This window comes from Lissotriton helveticus, chromosome 10, assembly GCF_964261635.1.
Source record: "Lissotriton helveticus chromosome 10, aLisHel1.1, whole genome shotgun sequence".
In the NCBI taxonomy this organism is placed as follows: Eukaryota; Metazoa; Chordata; class Amphibia; order Caudata; family Salamandridae; genus Lissotriton; species Lissotriton helveticus.
In genome coordinates, this window is record NC_136071.1 from 933,308,431 (window position 1) to 933,321,693 (window position 13,263).

Sequence of the window (13,263 nt, forward strand, 5' to 3'; positions counted from 1 at the left end):
AACTTTTCCCAGACACCTTTACTTAATTATGCTGGTACCAAGCACTTACATGGATCAGATGAGGGAAGGTCTTGACAGCTGAGACTCTGCTATGGTGTGGCACCTGCCTTAGGCATAGTGTATAATTTGAGGGCTTCCATTCCTGGGACTTCAGAGGTATTACAAGATTGGGAGATGTAGGGACGGGTGCCCACATTTGTACATTTGCATCTTTGGTAGAAACATATGTTTTGAACAACTCACTATTTTACATATATCTGCAGCTGGCATGTGCCCTAAAGCACACCAGAGAGACCTAATGTCCTTTCCAGAGGACGACCCCGTTGAAGGCCAACCTACATTATCAGTCATTATGGGGAAAGGTATTTAAGGTATCGGTTTTATATCGTACATTGTTAAACTATACATCCTGCCCCTTGAGATTGATTGGTGCAGGACGTTGGGCCCTTGGATGATGCGGATTGGGTGGACATGCAAATGGCTCCCATAGTAATGGCTGTGTCTGTAAGATTATGCCGTATTCAGCTGACATATTTTAACCTTGTATACAACAGCCCATCAAACTGAGTAAAATCAAGGTACTTTCTGTCACACAATGTAGGTATGACCCATTATCCAGCAATATTGGGGGTCTATTTACCGCAGGTTGTCCTGATTTGTGGGCTAGAAAAATGATTTAATAGTAATTTAAAATACAACTTAATGGTCAAGTCGGATTTTATATTACTATTTTGAAAATGTCACTTTTAGAAAGTTCTAATTTTCTTGCCGGAGACAAATGTGCCTTTATGCCACTGTCGCCCAGAAGCTGAATGGCTCCTTGATTGAGCGGGAAGTGGCTCCCGGAGCAGAGACAAAGGGAGATGGTTTGACCTCCCCCTTACAAGTTGGCCATCTACACAGTGCTCAGAAACTTAGTTAACTTCAAAGGATGCCTACCCTGTCACAGGCAGCTCACAATGGGACGAAACATGTGTTGACTGATGTTAATAATTTAAAGAATGTGAAGAACGTTTCTATGTTAAGCTAATATTGACTAATATATATGCAGGAAGAGTGGTTGTCACACTGCTATGACTATGTAAACTACGTATTCACAAATAAACACGTGCTTGAAGAAATGTGCAAGTTTGTGTACTGTCTACAATGCTAAAGAATAGGTGTACAACACCAGTATTGCGTTCAATTTGTCTCTTTGGTTGAACCTGCATTCAGACGTCACATCCTAACCGCATTAGTAGCACAGTGTTTGACAGTAATAGCATTTTTTCTTATCAATGTTAGATGCAAAACATCTTTTGGAATTGTTTTCACTTTCTGCAGTTGTGCCACAATAATAATTCCACTGCTACCAACATGTGCTGGCCTGTATTCACTGTATTCTTTCTGTCCACTGGAATTCCTAGCACCTGCATTCCCCTTTTACTCCTTTCCCAACCAGTGCTTCACATATTCATTCTCAGCCCCTTATCTCTTTTGGGTTGTAATGGAAGTACTCATAACTTTGCCTCTGGAGTTAGTCTACCTCCCCAGATGCAAGTCGGTGAAATACTTTATTGAAGTAGATTAATGGTATTCTCCAAACAAAGCATTCCCATCTATTTGTCCAACGGTGGATTGTGTTTAAACGTTTTTCTTTCAATGTATTCGTTTTATTGTTATTCTTTGGCTTATGTAACATTCCTGTGTTTAAATAACTTTGAAAACCCCCAGTATTTGAAGTCTGTTCCTGTTGAATATTTTTATTTAGGCCTTCCCTGTTGAAAGAAGAAAATGGAAACTGATGAATTGGATTTTAAGCGACATAAAATAACAGCCTTTCAACAGATTATTGCTTCCTCTGCTGGGGCTTTGCTGACATCATTGATTGGTAAGATGTTCTCACTTCAAATTATGCCAGCATTGTGTTTTACTTGCTACTAAAGTAAATAGCTTGATTCTGAAATACAAACTAGAAGACAACATTATTCATATTAAAAATAAAAACATTTTATTGATCTGTTAATTTGTTCACATATTTGGCACACCTAGTGCTTCTCTTTTAGCAGCAGCATCTATAGCTCTTTGTATGTTGGGAAAGGTAAAATATTGCGTTAGCAAGCTGAGCACATGTCAAATTACTACATAGCAGTTATTATAGGTGCAGGTATAGCGAATACCTACATGACATCCTGGCCGGGTGCAATTGCAACCAGCGATCCTTCTTTCTGGCCTTGGCTCAGGAGGTTTGGCTCAGAGGCAGCAGCACCACCATCCCTAGAACAAGCCCCACATTCAAAGACCTGGCATCTTCAATTATCAGAGGCCTATGACCAGACAATGTGGAGTCAAAGCTATTGACTGGCAGGATACCTACATCTGGGCCCCATTGAGTCTCAGCCTGATATGGACCAGTATGAGCGTAGTCGCAATGTCTGTGGTGGCAGTGCGCAGCTAGGTAGTGTTGGAATTCACGCCCCTGACCCTTTTTCACTCAATAATGCTGCCAACGGCTAGCTGTTACTCTCACATCTAGATTGCTCCTCAGCCAAGTTTTTCCCAAGAGTGTCGATCTCAAGCAAGTCTGTGCTCTATGTCCTCTTAACTAGCTCCTGTCCACTCCTTTTATTTTACCAGCTCTTTCCTAACTAACTACAGTACTGTACAGTTGGCAGCCATATGAAAAGTCTGACAACTTTGTAGGTGTGGTTTCCAGAATTAAAGATGTAATATGATAAATTAAATATGTTTGCAGCTGGGTTATGGAGGATTGGGATTCTTCCCTACTATGGGGGATCTCAAGTTGTGGGGTTAGTAAACTTTGCCCAGATGCTTGACAAAAAGCAATCATCGAATGTTGTCTGTACCTTCTACTTCTCATATCTGCTCATTACTCTCACTATTCACTCAATACTATAAAAAAACAAACCAACACCTGATTACCATTGTACATGTCTCATCTTAAAAACCTAAAGTGCCTCTGAAAAAAAAGTAAACCTCCACAAACGGATCACCATAAGATGCAAACAAGTCCCTCCAGTGAAACATAGAGATGGCAGCAATTAACCTGCCTCAAATTGCAGGCAACACAGTATCTGATCCACAAATTTTCACCACAGCAGCATTTATAAATGATGAGCACATCCTTGACATGCTGTGCATCACAGAATTGTACTAAATAACCCTTGTTTGAAGTTGGGTTACTAGTTGACTGGGGTGTGAGCCCTGGTCAAGCAGCAGCCACAATCCTAGTCAGGGTATGTCACAAGCAAACCCTAAATTAACCTGTGATTACCCTCTGGTAGCTTGGCACACAGCAGTCAGGCTAACTTAGAGGCAATGTGTGAGGTTTTTGCGCAACACTTCAAAGAGTCAAACAGTGAAAACCGCACACAGAAAGATCCTGGACAAAAATCCAACCGGTAGAACCGGAGATATTGTTTGTAAAAGTTTCTAATGAAAATAGTGTCAGTAAGCACAAAGTGCTATAGGGGATATATCTGGTCACGCTGGACCAGGACAGAGTCACAAGTGTAGGCCGACCATGATGCGGGCCAGCTAAATGGACCGAGTTAGGCCCTCTGAATCGAGTACCTTAAATCCTGGTTGCGGAGTGTAGCTTCGATCTACGTCGGAGATGGTTTGTGCAGCTGAGGTAAAGCATTGGTTCCGAGATGCAGTGAGGTTGCGGTGCGAGGTCCTGTGGCGTTGACGTCGAGGATCTTGTCCACTGAAGTTGCGATGTGAAGTCCGTTGCCAGGGATGCGATGCATCAATTCCAATGTGCGATGAAGCTGCGATGTGGAGTTTTCATTGTCAAAGTGTCACGTTTTCGTTGCCTTAGCCGTTTGAACTACATGACCCAGAATGCCTGCTGGGTAGTCTGTCTTCCCTCTCCACTATCCTTCCTTTTCCTGCTTCCTATAGCTGCCCCTCCCAAATGGCATCCGGTGCGTGTCACCTGTGTATTTTGGAGGTTTTCCGACGAACTCGTGAAGTTCGGACCCTTGGTATTTTGGACATTGATTTAGAGCGCCCGAGTCGCGCTGCTAGACTTCAACGTCGGGAGCCGCGCTGAATGACGTCAGCGCGGGAAGCCGCGCTGAGAGAGATCAGTGCCGGGAGCCGCGCTGAGAGAGATCAGCACCGGGAGCCGCGCTGTGAGAGATCAGTTCCGGGATCCCCGCTGAGAGAGATTAGTTCCGGGAGCCGCGCTGAGAGAGATCAGTGCCGGGAGCCGCGCTGAGAGAGATCAGTGCCGGGAGCCGCGCTGAGAGAGAACAGTGCCGGGAGTCGCGCTGAGAGAGATCAGTGCCGGGAGCCGCGCTGAGAGAATTCAGCGAGGACTGGAAAACTGCATAAGAAGTTTCTGCCCTTTGAGCGTACAGAGGAACGTTATTAGACGTTAGTGAAGTAACTAACGTGTGAGCCGTTGCGAGACTCCTGAAACCTTTTGGAATTGTTTGGATGTTTGAACTGAGCAGCAATAAATCCCTCAGAGCTGTTGAGTGGCTCGGATTGGAACTCCTACTCTTTAAGCCAGAGGAATCTTCGAGTATAAGCTAAGTAGCTTCCAAAGTTATTGACGATTGGATATTGAAAGCTAGGCTTTACCTTTTCACTCAAGTGGATTGCTTTGAACAAATTCTCTTTCCTTTTTACTTTATTTTTACCTTTTTTGTGGCTTGTGGCTCAGAGGCTTGTGGCAGCATATCTAGTGAGTGGGTCATTATACATCAAAATTATTGCTGATGCTTGGAGGGGTAGGAGGGTGTTGGAAATGGGATCCCTGGCTGGCCAGGGCTTTCGCCAAAGTCAGTCAGAGACCACCACTCCCAAGTCAGGGCAAGGGAGTTACACGCCAAGATAACCCCTGCTCACCCTCTAGGTAACGTGGCGCGAGCAGCAAGGCTAAACTTGGAGGCGATGTAAGTTAAGTATTTGCGCACGCACCCCAGTAACAACACCCAAGACCCACCACAAAGGAAACTCCACACAAGGTTATATAAAAATAGCCTTTGTATTACACCAAAACACATTAGATAAAACACACACTTTACAATGTGCCAGAGGCACAGGCAGAATTTACAGGGGATTATTTACAAGACAGGGCCACCTGGACCACTGTCAGGAATAGCTCTTTCTGAACGTAGAATACAATATTTGTAGGCCTAGAACTTAGAACATAGAGCCTATCGGGCAGTACCTCCCATCCTGGTTGCGTGGGATAATGCGAGTGACCTCCTTAGTAAACTTGAGCGGGCGGCCCAGCGAAGCGGCGCGACTCAGGGGAGAGCGGCGCGGCTCGAGGCTTGAGCGGGCGGCCGGCAAGGTACAAGCATTTCTCTGGGGCGACCAATGTGTGAGGCTCAGAAGAGATGGGGAAGGCAGGATGCGGGCGAAGCGGCGCGGCTCAGGGGAGAGCGGCGCTGCTCGAGGCTTGGACGGGCTGCCATGCACGAGCTGCCGAGGGGAACGAGCGAGGCACACTTCAGCGAGGCCCCAGGGGCCCAGGGAGATCAGACAAGTCCCAGCAATGTGTCAGGGAAGGCACAATAGAGTCCACTGGTCCTGGGACTCTGGTCAGGGGGCGAGCTCAGTATCAAGCCCTTGGAATATCACTTAGACCATAACAGAAAATCACTGTAGCACAATATAAAAATAGAGCACACAACCAGTAACTACCACCTACGCAATCCTAACCACCTTAGGAACAGGTCACGCAGGGGGGCAGGACCTCAGTAGCACCACCTGTACTAGCAAGCACATAACACATGATGCAATGCATAACATTCATTCAGAGGTGTAAGGAAGGAACACATGACGCATCAACACACGTTCAGCGGTGTAAGGAACAAGGCACATGATGCATCAACACATTCAGAGGTGCAGAACACAGGGTGCACAAAACATACTACACATTGTACATTTCCTAACACCCAAAAGCAAAAGGACATAGATCATAACAGCATCTAAACCTCAGTTAGCGCATAAATCACCTTTTGCGCAGAACTCACAAAGTCCAGGTTGCGCCACTGCGCCAGAACCTAAACGTAGCAGCTGCCCACTACTTGCTGGGCAGCTGAGGGACAGGACAGGGGGCCTAAACGCTGCAGCTGGCACTAAATGCTGCGCAGCTGGGGAAAGGCCAGGGATGAAGGAGTGCGCCTCACTCCTAAAGTCCAAAGTACATGTCCCTAAAAGAGAAAGACCTAAACGTTGCAGCTGCCCACTAATTGCTGGGCAGCTGGGATAAAAACTGCGGCTGGGGCTCTCGCTCGCCCCTCAGGAACCCAAAGCTGCGCAAACTGGGAGCCCTCTAGGCTCTAGGACTACACGGGAGCCTCAGGGGCAAGGACCGGGGGCCCCACTGGAAGCCATCTAGCACTCAGAACATAGGTGCCCCTACAGGTAGGAGCCTTCGTGGCTCTAAATACATAACTGCCCCCGGGAGCCTCGGGCTCTGAAATAAAATGCCCCCGGGATGTTGGAGCCTCTCGGGCTCTGTGACTTCATCACCACGTTGGGGCGGCCCGCTGCCATCCGGGGCCGCCCTAAATGCACTCCTGGCTCTGTGCCTACACTGGCACCAATGCAGGAAAGGAAGTAAGCCCTCACCGGGGCTAGCGCGCAGTCTACTCACCGGAGGTCCGTGGCATCCTTCTCTGGTCCCTGCGGGCATGCACTGGAGAGCCCCCGCTCCTTGGGGACTCTCCCTCTTGTCTTTCAGGCGGTGGGGGGAGGGCAGTCTCGCCCCTCCTCAGCGCAGCACCAGCAGGTGCCTCTCTACCCCTGGTCCCCCATCTCGGGACCGGGGGCTTCGTGTTGAGCACTCGAGGTTCCGGGCAGCCACCAATTGGAACGCAGCGGCGGGCGGGACTTCCTCCGCCAAACCGGAAGTCCCGCCTGCGGCCAGGCAAAAAGCTGCCTGACTTCCGGTTTCGCCACGGGCCGCGGCGGTGAATCACAGGGGCTAATAACGAGGGGTGGGCACCCTAGAGAGCATTTAAAAGGTACCAGCGAGGTGGGCACTCGCTCAGGACCAGATAAACGGGGTGGCACCCGTAATTTAAGAATAAAGTGCAACAAAGCACTCTGGGGCACCAAAAAGGGCAGGAGCGCTTCCCTCCGAGGGAAAACGACAGCGCTCTGCCCAGGCATGCAAAGTAAAGCGCTCACGGGGCGCTAAGGGCAGCCACAGCCCTGGGGCAATAATCCAGCGCTCCCAGCGCTCTCTGAGAGAAGGAAGCGCTTCCAGGCGCTAGGCAAATAAAGCGCTCCTTGCGTTAGCAGAATATCCATCAAGCACTTCCAGGTGCTAGGGCAACAGCCAACAATCAGGTCCTGGTAGAGTCCAGGACAGCAGAAGTCCAGGGGCTGGGCAGGGCTCAGGGAGGCAAGCCATCCCTGAGCCCAAGCAGCAGCACGCCCCTGGCAGATTCAAGCAGCCAACAAGAACCTTTTTCAAGAGGTCACAGCCTCTTTTTATACAGACAAATCCTTTGTCTAAGGGCAGGGTGGGGGCGGAACCAGTCGCAGCTGGTTCTTGAGTACTCTTGATGGCCCAACCACCCATTTCATTCACTGGGGAGGCTAGGGTCATCAGTCACACCACAGGGGGGCGGAGCCAGCATTGTGTGGGGAAAACCCAGCCCATCCAGGACACAGGTACACTCCTCCCACACATCACTCATGCTAATCTCACACTCACCACCGGGCAGACCCATCCAGACTTCCTGGAGCCTGGCATGCCAGCCAGCTCCAGCCAATCCCGCTCCAGCACCCTCACTGCACACATATCTCAATGTCCAGAAGTAGCACTTCCCTTCTAGACACATACATGCCGCATACACCATCTCGCAGCATTCACTCTCACGAGTTAACACATACTAAACTCGAGCCTGCACTCCCCACGCATCAGGAACTACCAGGGACACACACATTCCCCATGCATTCCTATGGGAGGGCAGGCCTAGCTCACACACGCACTCAGGGAGCGCACGCACTTTACACTGCGCCACAGTGTCAAAGTGCGCAAAGACCAGAAATCACTATACTTTAAGGCAAAAAGTTCAGGGGTGAACCTGCCACAAGGCCCAAGTCCAACACAACCCCCTTCCAGCCAAAACGCAGGGTAGGCCAATCAACACTGTGATGGACTTCCCTGCTTGGGGCGATAGAACACGGACGCGGGCCCGCACTGCAGGGACACCCTCCGGTTCTACGCCACGTTGACCCATAAGCCAAGCACATCCTTAAAAAAAACAGGCCCAACTAGGCTACCCCACTGGTACTCCTTAGCTGTCGACGGCTAGGACCAGGCCCTAGGCCACCCAGATACCACTGGTCCCTGCCAATCCACAGAGTGGGGGGTTGTAACCCCTGGCCTACACTAGCCACTCTCCACTCCCTTTCTCAGTGTAGTTCCAAACTACCACTGATCCTTCAACCTAGGGTCCGCACCCTCAGGCTGACCAGAGGTCACGGGCAAGAATGCCCCACCCTACCTCTACTTCTGAAGCACCCTCCAGAACACAAGTCTCCCACCAGTTTAGGGCCTGACTTCATCAGCAGCAGTGACCACGGTCAGACCACCACAAGAACGGTGTAGCGAGGCGTTGCACGTTGCGGTGCCCTCCAGTTGCGGTGCAGCCTATGGCTCGTTGACGGCGTCGAGACGGCGTCGGTGAGCGCAAAGGCGGCGTTGCTCGAGGGGGACGTTGCTCAGTGCGGTGCCTACAGGACACCATGGTGGTCATGACGGAGTCACAGCTCCCTTAACTGGTTTACCACCTGGGATTCAAATTCACCGGATGCACAGGGGTCAGACTCCCTCTGACCCCCTTCCAGAGTTCTGCACCCTCCCACTGTGGAACAGGGTCCCTCCACTTAAGGTAGGCCCCACCTGCTCTCAGGGTAGTACCACAACACTCAGCCAAGAACCCTAAAGATCCCTGCTAGGCCTGTACCACCCCTACTGGGAAACACAGGGTCTCTTCACTTAAGATGAGCCCCACCTCGGGAGGAGCCAAGATGGCGATCGGAACAGTCGCATAAACGCCTCGCTCCGAGATCCCTTCCTCCCCGCCACCTATCCTGACTCTAATCCTGTTCGGGGTGTTCCGAATTCGGTTGCCAAGGAAGAGCCTTCACTTACCGTTCTTTTCCGGGGCTCTGGCGTGCAGTGGTTTCTGCGTTCTGCCCTTGTCGCCTTGCTGGCCTTCCCGGCCCTGACGCCGGGGCCTCGAGTGCTGTGCCTGCCCGGAGGTGTTCGGAGTGCCGGTGGTCCGGAACCGGTGGAGAGACCCGATGGTGGGAGCCTGGGAGCCGCGAGCCGGAGGCGCCGGAGCGGACCCACCCCCGATGGTGAGCCACCCCGCATGCCCGATTGCCTGCCGGCCCGAAGAAGAGAAGCCGTGCTGTCCGGCACCCCTCGAGTGAGAAGCCCACTCCTGTTGATTGTCCCGCCTGGGACCCGGTGCAGGGCTCCCCCGAGTGTGGTGGGGAGCACGCCTGTTCTTCTGGTGACTCTCCTTTCTCCGCCGAGCGCCATCCGCCGCAGATCGGCTCTGTGTCCTGGGGCCTCCGGTGCTCCTGGTGGACTTGGAGGCGGAGGCGACAATGTCGGCGGGCGATGTGCTCAAGATGGCGGATGGCCCCTCGGAGTGTCTTTCTCCTGGCGACAGGGAAGTTGCTGCATTTGCTCTCTCCAAACCCAGTTTGATTCGGGCGGCCCCTACTCGGAGTGCTGTCTTATCTGCCCTGGCTGCTCTGCGGATCGACCTGTCCTTGAAATCCCGGGATTTGGAGTTGCGGATCGCCGCCATGGTTGCTCCGCCATTTTGTGACGCGGTGTCGTCTCCCCGAGTTGTTATGGTTGTAACTTCTCCGGCTGCTGTGCTGGGATCTCCGGCTGGGTGTTCGATTCTATGGGATCAAGTGAACCCGGTGCCGATGCTGCAGTTTTTCATACATCCTGATTTCTTTGCTTCGTGCTGGACAGCCCAGATATTGTGCTTGGCCACGTGGATCTTTGAGGTACCTTTGCATTCTGACTGCTGCCGAGTTTTCCTGGTTGCTTCTTGTTGGCCGGGACGGTATTCCGCGAAGATCCCACTGGCCTTCCCTGGCTGGTATGGACCCACTGTATCATGCTGTGTCTGGTCCGTGGCGGGGTCCGGCAGCTCGGCTCTTCATAGAAGTGGACAGGGGTGATCGTGCCTGGGTGCCTGCGGGACATTTGTTTTGTTAAATGGCATCTCCGGGCCTCATTATTTGGACAGTTCCTGTTTTTATCCTTGTGTAGGCTTTTTTCAATATCCTTTTTGGCCTCGATTAGCGATCCGTTGTTGCGGGTGGGGTGGTGTTCTGTATTTCGATCGCCGGCTCCTCTCCTCTCTCTTCCTCCTTTTTCCTCTCCTTCTCTCTTTTTCTCTTTTCTCTTTCTTTGTTATTATTCCCTTTCTCTTTCTCCTATATTTCGGGTGACTCTGGGCGACAGGCACGCTGTTTAGTGGGGTAGGCCGTAGCCATTACAGTGATGTAGGGTGGGGGGGGTGTTTGTTATTTTAGTTTGTTTTATTCTATGGTCCCTTTTTGCCTTTTTCTAGGGGGTGGGCTATGTCCCTTTGTTTTTGCTCCTTCGTTTCGTAAGTGTCTGCACTTTCTCCTTTCTCGGGGCGGGAGGGCTGTCTCTATGGCGTCCAATTTACTTGTTTGCAGCGATTTGTTCTTTATTTTTGAACCTTTGATGGGCGTGGGATGTCTCTGGGCCTCGCCCTACTGTGGTTATTTGATTGCGTGGGGGGCTGTATCCCTCCTGCCCCCCCCCCTCTTTTTCTGTATCTGTTGCATGACGCCCTGGTAGATATGGTTGCACCTCCTCTATAAATCATAAAATGAAACCTTTCTTATCCTGGCGCTGACTGTGTAACGACTTTAATCCACGTCTATCCTGTATTCATTCTACCGTACACATTGATGTTGTTCCTTTTCGAATCTCCTGTTTTGCGGCCGGCCCCTGTGGTTGTAGGCCTGCGCTTGTGCTTATGTGTCTCTCAATAAAGGTTTAAAAAAAAAAAAAAAAAAAAAAAAATGAGCCCCACCTGTGTTCACAGGGGTACCCCTAGAAGACAAACCGGCCAGGACACTGGCTACAGTCGCCCTGCCGTCCAGGACAGGCAACCACCTGAACCTGGCTCCCCAACCTAGGGACGCTACCCTTTGGTTAGATGCCTGGCGCACCAGGACTTCTACAAGTTGAAAACAAAAATCTAAGACTTTCTCTCCTCCTTCAGCAGCAAGGCAACCACTGCAGGTCAATACCCCATACAGCTTACCCGGTTCCTTCTCTTCAGGCAGGAGTTCCTTCTTGTAACTTCAGGACACTACATACAGTTGCCCTTACGTCCAGATCCCTGAAACACCGGCTACTGGCTCCCCAACCAAGGGACGTACCCCTTTGGTCAGATGCCTGGCGCACCAGGACTTCCTTGAGGGGGACACAACTAATGTGACGTGTAAAAGTCTGCCTGACACTCAGGACAGAAGTGGCATCACCATGGTCACTCACTGGCGACACAACCCTTCTGGCTGGCCCCTGACCCACTGGCTTTTCCACTGGGGAACCTATCCCCCTTGCACCCCTCCATCTGGACTTCTGCACCCTCCCAAGTGGAGCGGTACTGCCAGACACCAGAACTACTGGAACCCTGGTTACAGAGGTTCCACGTTCTCCAGACACTCTGGAAGATCCTCCTCAAATGACCTATTGGTACAGCCTAGGCCCCCAACCTGATGTTCCCTTCAGAAACATTCCAGGCCCTGACACTGGGTTTCGGGCACATGGAGACATGCAGTCCCACTCACTCCTTCTCCTCTTGAGACAGGACGTGAGCCCCTACACCGAGACCTAGCTGGGCTACACTGAACCTCTTCCACCACGCTGGGCTGGAAGACACCTCAGACACTCCTTTTGGAATCACTCCATCCCTTATGCCTCTCTCCTCCCAGAACATTACCAACTCCAAAATTCTGTCTCTCAACAGACCACAGAAATCAAAAAGCAGGCTCCACTGTCTGCAGACGTTCTTGGGAAAAGTTCAACACACAGGACTTGGGTATCTGAGCAAAACAAAAGTACACAAGCATTCAGCAAGCTCCCCATCCAGAGAACTCACACACACGTTCAGTGCCACACACCATTCATCCACACACACCCCTCCCCAGACTGGTAAGGCAGTTTCTACCACCCCTGACTTCTCAACCTGACCACACTTGACACAGGTACCATTACTCCAGGGCAGGGACGGGGGACACATGCACTGGACACACTTATGCTGCCACCACTGGATCCCACCCTTCTGGTGAATCCAGAAAACACACTGCACTTAGGGGGATGATCTACCCTCCCGAGCTAGGGACACCTAACTCAAAGTGCACAAGAAACACATTTCCACAGAAATGACATTTTCAGCAAACTTAAACAATAATCCCCAAAATGTTTTTATCTAAAATGCAGAGTTTTGTGGTGCAGCCAGCTGCCACTGTGGTACAACGCAAACACAAATCCTTATCCTCACCGCTTGCCGCCAATGTTGGAAATGGGATCCCTGGCTGGCCAGGGCTTTCGCCAAAGTCAGTCAGAGACCACCACTCCCAAGTCAGGGCAAGGGAGTTACACGCCAAGATAACCCCTGCTCACCCTCTAGGTAACGTGGCGCGAGCAGCAAGGCTAAACTTGGAGGCGATGTAAGTTAAGTATTTGCGCATGCACCCCAGTAACAACACCCAGGACCCACCACAAAGGAAACTCCACACAAGGTTATATAAAAATAGCCTTTGTATTACACCAAAACACATTAGATAAAACACACACTTTACAATGTGCCAGAGGCACGGGCAGAATTTACAGGGGATTATTTACAAGACAGGGCCACCTGGACCACTGTCAGGAATAGCTCTTTCTGAACGTAGAATACAATATTTGTAGGCCTAGAACTTAGAACATAGAGCCTATCGGGCAGTACCTCCCATCCTGGTTGCGTGGGATAATGCGAGTGACCTCCTTAGTAAACTTGAGCGGGCGGCCCAGCGAAGCGGCGCGACTCAGGGGAGAGCGGCGCGGCTCGAGGCTTGAGCGGGCGGCCGGCAAGGTACAAGCGTTTCTCTGGGGCGACCAATGTGTGCGGCTCAGAAGAGGAGGGGAAGGCAGGATGCGGGCGAAGCGGCGCTGCTCGAGGCTTGGACGGGCTGCCGTGCACGAGCTGCCGAGGGGAACGAGCG

General features: G+C 51.1%; 1 protein-coding gene across 2 annotated transcripts in view; it reads left to right on the forward strand.

Moving 5' to 3' along the window:
- Positions 1-13,263, forward strand: part of SLC25A40 (solute carrier family 25 member 40) — a 389,459-nt gene that overhangs the window by 43,820 nt on the left and 332,376 nt on the right. For both annotated transcript variants that reach the window (XM_078663592.1, XM_078663593.1), the window contains exon 2: positions 1,751-1,870. In XM_078663592.1, the coding sequence (XP_078519718.1) occupies positions 1,774-1,870 (97 nt within the window). In that variant the 5' untranslated portion in view covers positions 1,751-1,773. The remainder of the gene's footprint in view (positions 1-1,750; positions 1,871-13,263) is intronic.